Source organism: Oreochromis aureus, linkage group 2, assembly GCF_013358895.1.
Source record: "Oreochromis aureus strain Israel breed Guangdong linkage group 2, ZZ_aureus, whole genome shotgun sequence".
Lineage (NCBI taxonomy): Eukaryota > Metazoa > Chordata > Actinopteri > Cichliformes > Cichlidae > Oreochromis > Oreochromis aureus.
In genome coordinates, this window is record NC_052943.1 from 26,357,721 (window position 1) to 26,372,877 (window position 15,157).

At 40.5% G+C, this 15,157-nt stretch overlaps 1 protein-coding gene across 1 annotated transcript in view; it reads left to right on the forward strand.

Annotated features, from left to right (window-relative positions):
- tgfbi (transforming growth factor, beta-induced) overlaps positions 1-15,157 on the forward strand; it is a 41,444-nt gene continuing 26,287 nt past the window's right edge. The window contains exons 1-2 of the mRNA XM_039621425.1: positions 1-239; positions 3,055-3,153. Coding sequence (XP_039477359.1) covers positions 127-239; positions 3,055-3,153 — 212 coding nt within the window. The 5' untranslated portion in view covers positions 1-126. The remainder of the gene's footprint in view (positions 240-3,054; positions 3,154-15,157) is intronic.

Genomic DNA, 15,157 nt, shown 5'->3' on the forward strand with positions numbered 1-15,157 from the left:
TTCTTCGGTGTATAAAGCCGGACTGTCCTGGTCCCTGTAGGGACCGAGGGCTGCAGAGAGTGAAGGAGGAAAAAGCACAGGAAGAAAGAGAAGGAGAAGAAGCAGGTTTTTCTCCAGAAAGTGAAGATGAAGGTGTGCGCTCTGGCCCTGGGTCTGGCCCTGGTTCTGACCGTGTGTGTGGCCCGGTCTCCGTTCCAGGCGGTCCTGCAGCACAGCCGGATCAGAGGCCGGACGCATGGGTGAGGTTTTTTTCTTTTTTTTCTCTCAAATCAAAGTGACCCGAGCCGAGCCTGGTCCTGCCCGACTGAACCTCAACTACTGAGCTGATCAATAGAAATTATCGGAGAGTGATCGATAATCTGCGGGAGCGTCAGTACTCTGGTCCTTTAGTCACCGCACTGAATGTACTAAAATTTCAGCTTAAATAACAAAGTAAAAGTCCCGGTTTGGAAACAAAGTATGAAAGTAAAAGAACTTAATTATGCAGGAACATGACGTGTATCTAATATTTTTACTGGAGAAATAAAAAGATTACTTCTAAAGGCGACTACTAGGAATTGATTGATTTTCATTGATCGATTCATCATGAATATAATTATTTGAGCAGATGAAAAACAGATGTTCTGCTGATTTTTAATCAAGTTCGTGTTGTGCAGCTTTTGTCTGCACTACACCTCAGCTAAAATATCCATTTTACTCACATCTGTCTGACGGCTGTTTCTCATGGCCTTACTGTGCAGGGGAAAGCGCGTGTCTCCATATTTGGGCAATGGTTGTGATCAAGTTTATTCAAGAACTACCACTTCACGTTATCCTCATGATTTCAAAGAGTATAATGCACTCCTCCAAAGCACAACTGGAGAATTGAAAAGCAATAAAGAAACTATTAAATGATCAGAGATGATAAATGGAGAATAAAAAATCATTTTAGAAATAGTCTGAAGGAAGTTGCTGACTCTTTGAGCATCATCCTCTCATGTGATTGGTTCATTGTGTCTGTTTGTTAGCAGGACTGCTCTTAAGGTTCTGGACGGATTCACTTGACGGGTTTTTCTTAGTGGAGCTCTGGCCAACTAGTCATTCTTTACTGTTGTGGGAGGGGACATAATTGAATATTTGTTGTCATATCTTCACAAATACAAATATAACTGAAATTTACACACAAAAAGGGAGACATCCTGGTTTTTCTGAAGAAAATATGAAAAAAAAACTAGCCCGGCTCCAGATGTCCATCTGAATCCAGGATTTCAGTTCATGCTGGGTGTGGTGGTAATTTTCAGCTCTCACTGGAGTGACACAGTTTCTTGTTTCTTAAGCGAAGGATCTGAATTTTCCTTTGTGTACTGCAGTACCATATTAAATATCCATGGTTTTTTGGGGGGGGGGTTGTCAGGGTTTAAACAGCTGGATTTCCTTCACAGACAGGAAACCGGTGCCAGCCTGAGCGAGTCTGTGTGAGTGTAAGCTGAGAGTCAGCGTGTGAGGGTGTTACAGTGATCCGGCTTGTACTCTGTGCAGACTGGTTGATATAATCTGCCATAACTCTTTATCTTCAATTTAAATAAATTTCTATACCTAAGACCCTACGATGTTAGAGAAAGAGCTCCAACAATCAGTCGTGGACCATTTGAACACTGACAAATGCAGTGGGGTGAGCCTGGAGAGTTTTGCATCTTTTCTGCATCAATCTATGGTGGAAAAAACTCAATATCAATTGAATATAAACTGGAATATATGAGGTGTTTGATATTATTGTTCTTCACTATATCATAAACCTGGAAAAATCATCTAATTAAAAACTGAAGTGACAATATGTGTATGACACACTAAGTTGGTACCAGTGCCAAAAGCTTTGAAAACGACGGCAGTTTCACTTTTAAGTTTAGTTTGAATCAACTTTAATGACCTCAACTTTCAGAAAAAAGTTTCCTTTTGATTCATATGTTCTGTTTTTCTGTCTGTTTTTTTTTTAACAGCCATAATAGGTTTACAAAAGTTCTCAGATGATTTTAACGAGAAAAAACTCCCAGTTTCACTGTCACCCTGACTGGAATTGAAAAAAGCGATGTAAACTGTGTTTACGTACAAGGACAAATGCATTTTCCTAAATACTTCACATCTGGCTGTGAGCCCAGGCTGGAAGGGAAGAAGGGCAGACAACATTTTCTTAGTTACCAAACTAGAAACAACATTTCAGAAAACTGTTGCTTACTTGGTTTCCGGACAGAAAAATTACCTAATATCAGACCTCCTCCTCCCTTCTCCTTCTGGCTCCTCGATGGATATAATCACATGGGCCAACTAGTGAGAACTGTAAGGTGCCATTACGTAAATCCTCATTTGGATAAACAACTTTTTCAATTCGGGTCAACAACGTGACAAATTCCTAACCTGCAGAACTCAAACTGAGATCATTTTAATCATTTTAACGGTTGTTGCAGAGGGATCAGCCCTGCAGCCGTGAACAATCTGCTCTTTCATGTCTTTTACTGCTCTGTCTGTACTTTATGTTCTGAGTTTGGGATTTCTTCATGTATGATTTATGCTATAGATTGTTTTGCTTATTAGTCATGTGCGTGTGTGTTTTACACAGACGCCTCGGGAGACAGCCAGTGCAAATTAGCTTAGGCTATAAATTGTGTGGTGTGGTTCGTCTTAATATTTATCCCCATGCAAACAGAACAATACACAATGAAACAATGTGCATGCCGACTGAGATCACAACATTGTGCTTGAGTGAGTTTGAGTGTTTTTCTTAATTGGGGATAATTATGTTTACCAGAGTTGGTATGAACTCAATTTTTTGACAGTAAAAAGTCCCAGTTTATCATTTGTGAAACCTATTGCTGTCAGTCTGTTTCAGTTTTTGAATCGATGACTCAAATACTTTGATTTAGACTTTTAACAGAGCTTCTACGTGTCTCTGCTCTCATGCTCAGGATTAACGGTTTATTTAAGCCGACTGTCTCTGTATGTTGTAAATGAAAGCGGTTAATAAGTATAAACATTTGAATTAAACTAAACTTTTTCCTCTTTGTCTCTCTTCTGTTTCAGACCCAATGTTTGCGCCATGCAACAGATTAGAGGCACCAGCAAGAAATATTTCACCAACTGCAAACAGTGGTACCACCGCAAGATCTGTGGCAAACCCACGTAAGTCCCACCGACTGCACTTTTTGCCATATTTACCATTTTAAATACATTCTTAGTTTTCCTTAAGAAGCACAGCACAGGTCGACTGCTTCTCACTTTTGGTTACAGCCGTCTTTCTGAGTTTATTTTTGTATTTGATTTTATACCAACTCTGTTAGTTTGACTTTAATTCTGCTGAGAAATGTCCTTCTCCGGAGGTGTCCTCGCCTCTTACATAACCGCAGAATAAAAAGAGCAGAGCAGAAACTTCAGAGTCAGTTTACATCTGAGGCTGAGACTCCACTCCCAGGCTCATGAGTTCATTTAAAGGACACATGCAAACATTTACATTGACTTTTCTGATATATTCCACTTCCTTTGGAGTTCTCAAGTCTGAGTCTAAAGTCTCTTGAGTTAGAGTCCGAGTCATTAATTTAAGTCCAAGTCAAAGTATGAATTCCTTCAGTGTTACCTACCTGAAGCTTCATTTCAGATCAAAAAAGGTTGAAACACAGAACTCAATCCCCAAACTGTATTAATGATGTGCTTCAATGTATGTAAGGCAAGCTTTTAATTTATTAAAAACACTTATTCATCCTTTGAAAAGTGAGTTTAGCTTTTAAAGTCATCCATAATTCTGACAATTATTTAAACTGCAATGAGGCTAGCTCTGATTTACAGTCATGTCAGTTTAAAGTCACATAAGGATACAGCGCAAGGACAAAGTAGATGTGAAACTGAAGCTTCCAGCCTTATAAACAGTAAAATGTTTATATTATTTCATAAGGACTGCAGAGAACATCCAGTGTTTCCATGTAAGCTGCAGTGGTGATGGATGTAACCATTGCCAGTAATAAACCAGAAGGCAGAATGATAAAAAGCATCCAGTGTCCTAGAGTGAATGCAGAGACCTGCCTGTGAATCACACTGTGGTCCAGGATAGGAAAACAAAGTCCTCTTCACTTAGCTTTATCGTACAGAGCATAGGAAAATGATCATAACAAGACTTTTAATGTAAGGCTAGTCTCTACACATTCACTTGGTAAACAAAAGATCCCTCCCAAGTGAATGGCAAGACGCTGTGGGGTTGCATTAGGAAGGGCATCCAGTGCATAACTCTACCAAATCAAACATGGAGCTACCTGCTGTGGTAGCCATTTCTGTCCAAATTTGCCAAAACATGCCCACATATACCTTTTTTTTTTCTATTCTGCTCTGACAATAACATAAACTAAGTTCCATCTGCATTCGGTACCAGTTTTGGGTCACAGACACTCTGTCTCAGTCAAGGTAAGAGAAACAGGTGGGCAACAAGAAACAGCTGAAACTAATCAAAACAAACACACAAGGGAAGTAAAACTGAATACGAGACATGAGAGATACTTTAAAAACAAAAGAAGTATCTCTGTGTGGCTGTAGCTCGGGAGGTAGAGGTAGAGTGATGTACTAAAGTTAGTGGTTCGGTCGTCAAGTCTGCATGCCAAATATCCCCAAGTTGGTCTCTGTTGCATCAACTGAAGTGTGAATGTTAGATAGAAACCACTTATATTTTTCTTTTTAAAAAGTGATTGGGCAAATGAGCCAAGTTGTATAAAGTGCTCTGAGTGCTCAGGAAGTGTAGAAAAGTGCTATATAAGAACCAGTCCAGTTATCATTTAAAGGAGATAAAGACTTGGGGAAGAAATAATAACCTAAACAAAAAGAATGAAATATTACTTAACCCAGGAATACAAACCTAAAACAGCAGCTAAACTACAAGACTTAATCTAAACCTCAAAATGACAGAAACCAGCTTGTTCTTAATAAAGCATTACTGATTGTTTTACAGTCCAACCCATCTCTATTAATGCATCCATGTACATAAAGTGAAAGCCTTTTTGTTTTTGTTGTTGTTGTTGTTGTTCTTGTTGTTGTTGTTGTAAGTGTCTATGGCAGAAATTCAAAATCCAAGTCTTTGATCAAAGTTGAGGTTATACACTGGAGGTCAGGCAGTATAGTAAACAAGTCTGTCAGGTGAAAAGCATCCACAAACAGGCAAGACGCCGTGCACATCATCTGAACATTAGGAACACAAGAGAATGCACATAAAGTTTGAGAGTGTTGTACTGAGATGATCTGGGAAATTTGGGAGTGGAAAAATCAAATACTGTTGATTTTCTTGGCTTTTATGTTTTGTCATGAGGTCAAGTTGGCCAGTCAGACAAGTCATTCCAGAACCATCCACAAACACTTGGATTAAAACCAACTTCACTTAAGTGCTGAATTTTCCAATTTGAGCTCCAAGAGTGCAGAGAAACGGACTGCTTTTTTACACCTGCTTTTGTGAGAACTCATCTCTTTTGCCCTAAAGCTAAACCTGAGCCCAAGTCTGAACAGTTCTAAAGTGAAGGCCAGAAAGCCCTAAAGTCTATAACTGAAACTTGTCCTCACAGGAATAGACAGACACAGCACTCTGCTTTAATCCTGTCCAGCTCATGCGGCATGAGATCTGCAGCACAGCTGGCCTCTGCTGCCTCATTAATAATGTGGGTGTGTGTTTCTGACTGTAAACCACTGAAATCTACTGTCTGCATTTACTTCCCAACTCCATCTTCAGCCCAAAGAGGAAAAACCTTTCTGAACGTTAAACGCTGCATTTGATTTTTATTTTAAATCCGGATTTCTGCTTGGTATGTGTTTGGAAGGCGCTGCAGAGGAAACGTGCTGCTAAATCCTAAAATCCTCCAAAAATTTCTTTCTATGAGCACATTCTTGAGTGAAACGCAGCTGGCTGCGGAGTGTCCCTGCAGAGCTGTGAACATGAGGAAGGTGAAGGTGGGTGAGGAAGATTTAAAAGACAGGAGGCTTATTTTTCTTCCATGTGTTTATACAGACAACACTGTTCAACAGGAACACAGTGATACAGTTTACTCATGAAGCAGCAGTGGCAAATGTTGAATCAAAGTGACAGAACACATAAACAGGGATTTGGACTTGAAGCCTCTGCAGTGATAACAGATAGCTTTTCTCCTGATTAATCTACATAACATTCATCACTACAGGCATTAAATCTTACTCAGAAAAACTAAACTCTGAGTTATATCCAGTAGCCAGTTTAGCAAAGCAGTAATCAGCTGAACACGTGAAACAAAATATGATTTAAAGGCTGTTTAACCACATTTATTCAGTCCACTCAAGTGAGAAACTGCTTTTCCCCAGACTTTATTAGCTTCTGTTTTTCTAACAAACTTAAACATCAACATCAGAGCTGATTTTTTAATCTGAACATCTGCAACTTGTCAAGCCTCTGACAGCACATTTTACCAAACACAAACACCCACTGTCAGTGTGAATGCATTCATGCCTTCAAAGTGTGCCAGCAATTTGTTTGTTTGCTGCCACTTTAAACTCAGCTTTGGTCCAATATGTGAGAGGAAGTATAATACAAAAGAAAAAGAAAAACTACCACCAAAACAGAGTACACAAAGTCAGAAAATATGTGGTTAATGTTGTAAAAGCGTCTTTTTAAACCCAGACAGGGTTAAAGTAGCACCACAAAGGAGCAGTCAGAGGAGATTTATATCTGCAGTCATTTAGATTTACTGGTGAAACTCTGCTGTGGGACTGCCCCACCTTTCCGTGTGTAGCACAAAGACCCTCTCACAGATCAGAGCAGGCGTCAGTGGCAGCAGATATGACACTGAAACAAGAAAAGAGGGTAGCAAAACAGCTTGCAGAGGCATAATAAGTATGTGTGAAGTATTTAAAATCAAAATGGATGAAAAAGTGGATTTGTGGAAGGGTATCAGCTAAGTCATCAGCTCGTGTGGGCTCAGATCAATTATCAATGAGAAATACTTTATTTATCCCATATTTGGGGAGAATCTTTAAATTAGATCAGTAGATATAAATACGTGGCATCCCTGAACTCACGTTATAACGCGAATTCTTAATAAATCATAGAAAATGAAGTAAATCTGAGTCTAAAAATATTAATTCTGACATCTACTTTTACTTTTAAATGGAACCTGAATCTTGGTGTCCTGGTTGACTGTTTCATCCATCATCTCTCCATGAGCTCTGGACGAGCAATGCTTCACGTGTTACATAGAATTATCGGAGCATTTAGGCTGGATTCGCACAATGATGATAAAAATAACAATTTTAAAACCTTTTTGGTCTTTATCACTCTAATTTTTAATATTAAGCAGGCCAGATAGAAGAGCTAAATATCAGCCCCTGTCTCTGTTTAATGTCTTTTAATTTGCCACAGTCGTATCAGCTGATCGGTTATTGGTGCATGTTGAATTCAAACCGAAGGCTTTGGTGTTTCTGTCACAGATTTATCATGAGGCAAACTTATGGAAATGTCCGCTTCAGCAGTTTAACAGACAGCATAAGAAATGATTCATAAGTTTGTTCGCAATGTTTCATTTACTTCTTCTTTCTTCTACTTTAATTCTTCTTAGTTAGTTTCTGTTCCGTCATCTTCTTCATCTCTCAGCCTGCTCCACTATTTTCTTCTCCCCTCTTGTATCTAAAGATGATCCTCCTCCTGTCCTCCACCTCTTTCTGTCTCATACTGTTTTCATCTCTCCTGCTTACTCTGTGTATTTATTCATGCATTTGTGAGGCTCGTACCGTGTGTTTGTGCATTTCCTGTCCTGAATGTGTCCGTTCAGGATGTTGGACACAGCCTTGACACAGCTCACAGTTCAGCCTGAACGTTTCTCACAAACAGATTCTTTCAGCTGGCAGCAAATAGGACAGAAAGAGGAAGTGAGACTTTCTGTGGACATTTGTAGGAAGTGAAGTCGCTGGAGGACCCTGACGCCCCATGTGCACAAATCTTACAACACCCACAGTGTGGGTGTGGAAACACTGAGCTCTTATCTCTGACAGTTTAGTTGGATTTACACTGGTGGGGCATTTTGTGTCTAACAGTCATGTCTTTGTCTCTGCGGCTTTGGACCCGTGGGTTTCTGTGGAGGAGGATCTGGAGGTTAGAGGTCAGCAGAAGGAAGACTCATAACTCCCATCGTAATTCACTACAACCCCCCTCTGAACCCCCGGTCCTCCAGTACCCTCTGTCTGTCAGACACTAATGCCACATCTGTTTCTTTAACCTTAGGTAATACTAATAATAATAATAATAATACTTACAATAACAGCACTGAAGTAACCATCTTATTTATGTTATAAAGAAGAAAAGATCAAAATATGCAGTTAAAGGAGGTAAAACTATCCAGGTCAACAGGTTTTCAACTGAAGGAGGCAGCTGCGCAGATTGTGAGAGTTCATTCATTCCACAGTTTAGGAGCTAAAACAACAAAAGCAAAATGACACTGCGTTAAAGGTTTGGAGTCAAACTGCGAGAAGAGACTTTGTGTCAGCCTACAACTGCTAAAACATGGCTCAAAGGTCAGAGATGTAGCCTGGAGATGTTTAAAGCTCAGCAGCTGGGTGAGATCTGATGGGGGGATTTCTTCACTCTGGTCTACATAGTGAAGAAGTAATCACTGTTACATTACTTTTGTCTCTTTGATCTTCTTGCTGTGATTTCTTATGTTTAAAAACTATTTTATAATAGTGCACAAAGGTCTGGTGTCCAAGTTATACGCTGATCTTTTGCTACCTAAGCTTGTTTTGATAACCATTATGAAATCCGAGAGCTTTGAGTACTTTCCAGATGCTGGTAGCCTTTGGTAGCTACCAGAGCTCCACAAGTTTTGAGAACTAAAGACTTGAGACCTTCGGTAGCTGTTAGAGGTCCAAGAACTTTAAGAGCTCTGAGAGCCTCGATCAGTCTGACAGCTTTGAGAGCTTCAAGGGCTTTGAATACCCCAAAAGCTTAGAGCTCAGACAGCTTCAAGGGCTCCAGTAGCTTTCAGGGCTTTAAAGGTTCAAGCTCACTCCCAGCTTTGAAATCTCTGAGAGCTTTGGAAGGTTTTAGAGCTACAAGATTTTTAGAAGCCAATTTAGTATAATTTTCAAATCCTTTATTTGTAAAATGCAAAATAAAACTTAACTATAGCGGTACACACTGATGTACACATGAAGTTTGGAACGCTTGACTATGATTTGAGCTGTGTGATGTTTAGACTTTGATTATTGTGAATGTGTGATGTGGTTTGTGGAGTTTGGATTGAAACTGTTAGCTGTTAGCATGTCATGACTGACTTATTCAGAGTTTTTGTTGAGATGTTAATAAAATCAGTGATCTTGTATCTGTGCGGTACACTGATAAGACAGAATTTGGTCAGAAGATTAGATTTCTGTCTCTTAAATATTGTGTATAAGTATTAATTTTGTAAAAAAAAATCTAGACCATTCAAAGGCATTTTGTAGTAAAGTTAAAGGGCATTTCATTTAGAGTTAAGTAGCACACGTTTATGTACCGCACCCTCACAATAACCAAGCTTGTGTAACTCGTCCCTTAATTTACTCACTGAGGTGTCTAACTTTAATTCATCAGCTTTAGTTGATAAAAGTTTCTCAAAGACAAAAATTGTACTTGGTAATGTCCACCTTGTTTTTACATTCTGAGAATGACTTTTAATCCCTGATGAAACTTTTCTCAGGCTTTTCATGGCTGGCAGTTTCATGTTTGAAGCTTCCTCTGACAATCTGAAGGATGACGTGCTGCTGACTGATGTGAAAGCATTTTTTTTTTTAAGGTTTTCATCGAGCAGCTCGATCCCGACAGCTGAATTACTGCGACCTTGCTCTGTTTGTTTTGTCATAAATCCACAGCAGCCATCTTTACTTATGTAGAGAACAAAAGGCACCCGAGTTTCCATCTGCTTTGAGGCTGCGGGAGCTTTGGGAGTTTCCTTTTTCTCTCTGTCAACGTTAAACTTGATTTTATTATAGAGGACCTGAGAGCAGAAATAAGCCAACAATCGCTGAGTTGTAAAGCTGAAGAAAATACACATCTGACGTTTATAGACTCAGAAAGTCTCAGAGAGAGGACACAGTGGAGGAGCTGACACAGGAGGAAGTTCAGGGAATAGAAGAATTAAGCTGCTGGTTAATTTTCTGGCAGACTGATCACTCAATGATTTATCTCCAGCTGCAAATAAAATAGTTTTTATGTCATGCAACACAGAGGCAGGCTGACATTGGTTTAAAGAGGTTGGCTTGTACATGCAGGATAAATATTAAATATTAAAGTGACACAGGTGGTTGTAGCTGCTGGCTGTCTGCTATGCTTCACCTCAGCTAATCTGCTCTCCACCTTCTACATTCTATTTATGGTGTTCAAGACTCAATCCTTGGTCCACTGTTATTTCCAATATATTTCTAATACATTTAGCTAGATCTTTCATAACGATAGTATTGTCACTGTCACTGTGTTTCATTCTTATGTGCCTCTGGAATTCAACCCCAGCAACCTTGATAAACTGCTCGATAAACAGACTGACCAAGACGTTTGCTCCAGTTTTGGTTCTGTCTTTTATAAACAGTCTTTGAAGATGACATTCGAATAAATGAAGAATTATTCTGTCATTCATGTAATCAAAGTATTTGTCAGAACTGAAAAGCTCTTTTAGTGAAGGTTGTTGAGCCAAAGCTTGATTTTTTCCCTGCTCATTTGCTCTTAGTTTAAAGGACATTGACTATGATTATGGGTACGCAGTCTTCTTCTTCACCACCTTTGCAGTGACATAATAGTTCAAATCTGCTTTGGTTAAGTCTTAATAACCCTTAAACTGCTAAACTAAGCTGTTAAACTCATATCCAGAACAATTCAAATTGATGTTTATACGTGCAGTCGAATTGTCACTCATCTCTTCATACTGACCTTTTATTTTGTAGTGGGCAGGAAGTGAGGAGCTGGATGGGTGCTCCTGTGCTGGTTTTAGTGTTTTTCCTGGCAGTGGGTGCAGGTCTCCTCTCAGACGTCTAGTCTGGTTGCAGATTCTTCTCCTCTCTGAGGAAATGAGCTTTATGAGCCCAGACGGCGGAGCCACATTTATTATGGAAATCTCGACAGGAAGTCCTGAAAGCTCCATTCAGGCTGCACGCTTCATTGCAGCCCACATGTGCCTGTAGCTGAAGTAACGTTCTGAGATTTTTCCAGCAGACAGACCTCCACAGGTCCTCCTGGTCCCACAGTTACTGCTTGTAAACCCTGCTCAGTGGGTGCACTTCCCAGAGTGACCACTAGGTACAAAACCGTGCAATCAGAGTCAGAATCCATTATTATGTGTGCCTATGCCAAGAGGCACACATATTACTATTCGTCGGATTTATTATTATTATTATTATGTGTGCCTATGATAAGAGGCACACATATTACTATTCCTCGGATTTATTATTATTATGTGTGCCTATGCCAAGAGGCACACATATTACTATTCGTCGGATTTATTATTATGTGTGCCTATGCCAAGAGGCACACATATTACTATTCGTCGGATTTATTATTCTTATTATTATTATTCTCCATCTTCCGCCTAAATTTCGGCACGTATCACGCCCCGCAGTTTTGAGACAAGCTTCATATATGTTACCTCATTTTGTGCGGCCGGATCTGGAATGGTGTGCTATGACTTTTGGTGTTTATGAATTTTATAGTTTTTTAAATATTAATATTTTAGTGAAAATTTTCCCGCGCTCCTCTGCCAAACAGTTTTGACATTAGGATTACATATGTTAGATCATTTTGTGCGGCTGGAGCTGGACTATTATGTTGTGACTTTTGGTGTTTATGACTTTTATAGTTTTTTAAATATTAATATTTTAGTACAAATTTAGGCCAATTCATCTTTTGGCGCCAAATAAACAGACTTCATTTGTGGTGTCTTGGCTCTCTCTAGTGGTATACCGGGAGTAGTACAGCCGAAAAGATTTATCCTTGTGTTGAAAACTCCATATCCCACAATTCATAGCACGCCTCTACAGAGTGAACAATGGCGGCCACCACTTCGTTTTTATATGTCTTTTATTCGTGTTTCTAGGTCACAAAATAAACTTTTAAGATATTTTCAGGCGAGAATGTAGGTGTGTAAACTTCAAATATCTGCTTGTTTTATCAAGACATCCCATATTTAGCGACAGTGCTCTGACGACGTCGGTCCTGCCTGACAGCTAGCCGGCTACCTAGCTAGCTGCCGCACTTGGCTGCAAATGGATAGCGAGGGGACTCTCTCTGTCGTTTCACCTCCCCGGTCTCTCGCAAATGCTCGCACACAATCGGAGTTACAGCTGGATGTGGAAAAAATAACTGAGTTGTTTGGTGGTGCTATAAGCGGAGCTACAACAGTGGGCAGCTATCCACGGTGTATGACAGAAAGGACATGCCGCGACCGCCGATCGACCGGTGTTTGCTAACGCGGAGGTCAATCGTGGATCAGGGAAAGCGAAGGCAGGAGCGTGAGGTGAACTGAATTTCAGGTAAGAAGTTATGACCTGCACTCTATTTGGGTCAGATATAAACCGAGTTTAGGTGTAGTTTATTTAGCAGCAGTTCTCTTATGTGTTGCTGATAGCCGGCTAGCTAGCTAGTGCCGCTAGCATAGTTAGCTAGCACCGCTAGCGACCCTTCGTGAAAAAGCACCCAGGCTTGGCTTATATTGAGGCGGGTGAAACTCGTGTCAGCACCCGGTCGCTCGCCGACAGTATGTGTTTTAGCTGGACTTATTTTTCTTTTAGTACAAATTTAGGCCAATTCATCTTTTGGCGCCAAATAAACAGACTTCATTTGTGGTGTCTTGGCTCTCTCTAGTGGTATACCGGGAGTAGTACAGCCGAAAAGATTTATCCTTGTGTTGAAAACTCCATATCCCACAATTCATAGCACGCCTCTACAGAGTGAACAATGGCGGCCACCACTTCGTTTTATATGTCTTTTATTCGTGTTTCTAGGTCACAAAATAAACTTTTAAGATATTTTCAGGCGAGAATGTAGGTGTGTAAACTTCAAATATCTGCTTGTTTTATCAAGACATCCCATATTTAGCGACAGTGCTCTGACGACGTCGGTCCTGCCTGACAGCTAGCCGGCTACCTAGCTAGCTGCCGCACTTGGCTGCAAATGGATAGCGAGGGACTCTCTCTGTCGTTTCACCTCCCGGTCTCTCGCAAATGCTCGCACACAATCGGAGTTACAGCTGGATGTGGAAAAAATAACTGAGTTGTTTGGTGGTGCTATAACGCGGAGCTACAACAGTGGGCAGCTATCCACCGTGTATGACAGAAAGGACATGCCGCGACCGCCGATCGACCGGTGTTTGCTAACGCGGAGGTCAATCGTGGATCAGGGAAAGCGAAGGCAGGAGCGTGAGGTGAACTGAATTTCAGGTAAGAAGTTATGACCTGCACTCTATTTGGGTCAGATATAAACCGAGTTTAGGTGTAGTTTATTTAGCAGCAGTTCTCTTATGTGTTGCTGATAGCCGGCTAGCTAGCTAGTGCCGCTAGCATAGTTAGCTAGCACCGCTAGCGACCCTTCGTGAAAAAGCACCCAGGCTTGGCTTATATTGAGGCGGGTGAAACTCGTGTCAGCACCCGGTCGCTTCGCCGACAGTATGTGTTTTAGCTGGACTTATTTTTCGTTTATATGGACCGATGATTTATTTATTTATTCATTTTAGTAATGGTATAAACAGTGAAAGGTGGTGGATTGGCCAGATGTAAACTTCAAATATCTGCTCGTGTTACCAAGACATCCCATATTAGCTCTGATGTTTTCGGTGCCTGCAAAGAGCTAGACAGGTAGCTAGCTAACCCGAGCTGGCTGTCTTTTGACTCAGGGTCATAGCTGGACTTATTTTTCGTTTTTATGAGCCGATGAGGGTTTTTTAGTAACGGTACAAACAGTGAAAGGCGGTGGATTGTCCAGATGCTGGTCGATGTGGAAAAAATTACTGAGTTGTTTGGTGAGTCGCTGACGCGGAGCTACAACCGAGGGCAGCTATCCACCGTGTGTGTCAGAAAGAACATGCGGGAACGAGGCGGCGCGGGCGACCGCCGATCGACCGGTGGTAGATCGTGGATCAGGAAACCGAAGGCAGGAGAAGCAGGCGGCTGCCGGTCGGAGCGTGAGGTGAACTGAATTTCAGGTAAGAAGTTATGACCTGCACTCTATTTGGGTCAGATATAAACCGAGTTTAGGTGTAGTTTATTTTGTTGTGCTGACTTTTTACAATCAGTTATAATAACTCGTATCTGCGTGGTAGCTAGCACGATGGAGTTTATGACAGCCTCCCCTGTCATTCTCTCGCCTGTTCAAACTTAAGTCATGAAACTGATCAATGATCGCTTTTTCTCTCTTGTTTGTTTATCGCGCTAAACAACAGCAGCACGTTTAAGCTTGATCAGCTGTTGTTAGAATTCATTTGATTTTAATTTCTAGTATCAGCTGATGTTTGCTGGAGCCACAGCTGTAGAAGCGGCTGGTCGAAACCAGGAGATGACCTTACTGAATCATCAGAGCTGAACTGGTGATGGAGAAACAGGTTTACTTTTTTTTTAGGTGACATGAATGAGTTGAAGGGAAGTTATGAACTGTTTCTGAGAGAAATAAACACCAAGCTCCTTTTTTATTTAGCTGACAGCTGGTAACTGTGCAGGGGCGGATCTAGCAAAGCTTTTGCCAGGGGCCAGGTAGGGCATTAACAGAGAAAGGTGGACACAAAGATATACTTTTCTTTCTTACTCTCATACAGGGAGTGCAGAATTATTAGGCAAGTTGTATTTTTGAGGAATAATTTTATTATTGAACAACAACCATGTTCTCAATGAACCCAAAAACACATTAATATCAAAGCTGAATGTTTTCGGAAGTAGTTTTTAGTTTGTGTTTAGTTTTAGCTATTTTAGGGGATATCTGTGTGTGCAGGTGACTATTACTGTGCATAATTATTAGGCAACTTAACAAAAACAAATATATACCCATTTCAATTATTTATTTTACCAGTGAAACCAATATAACATCTCCACATTCACAAATATACATTTCTGACATTCAAAAACAAAACAAAAACAAATCAGCGACCAATATAGCCACCTTTCTTTGCAAGGACACTCAAAAGCCTGCCAT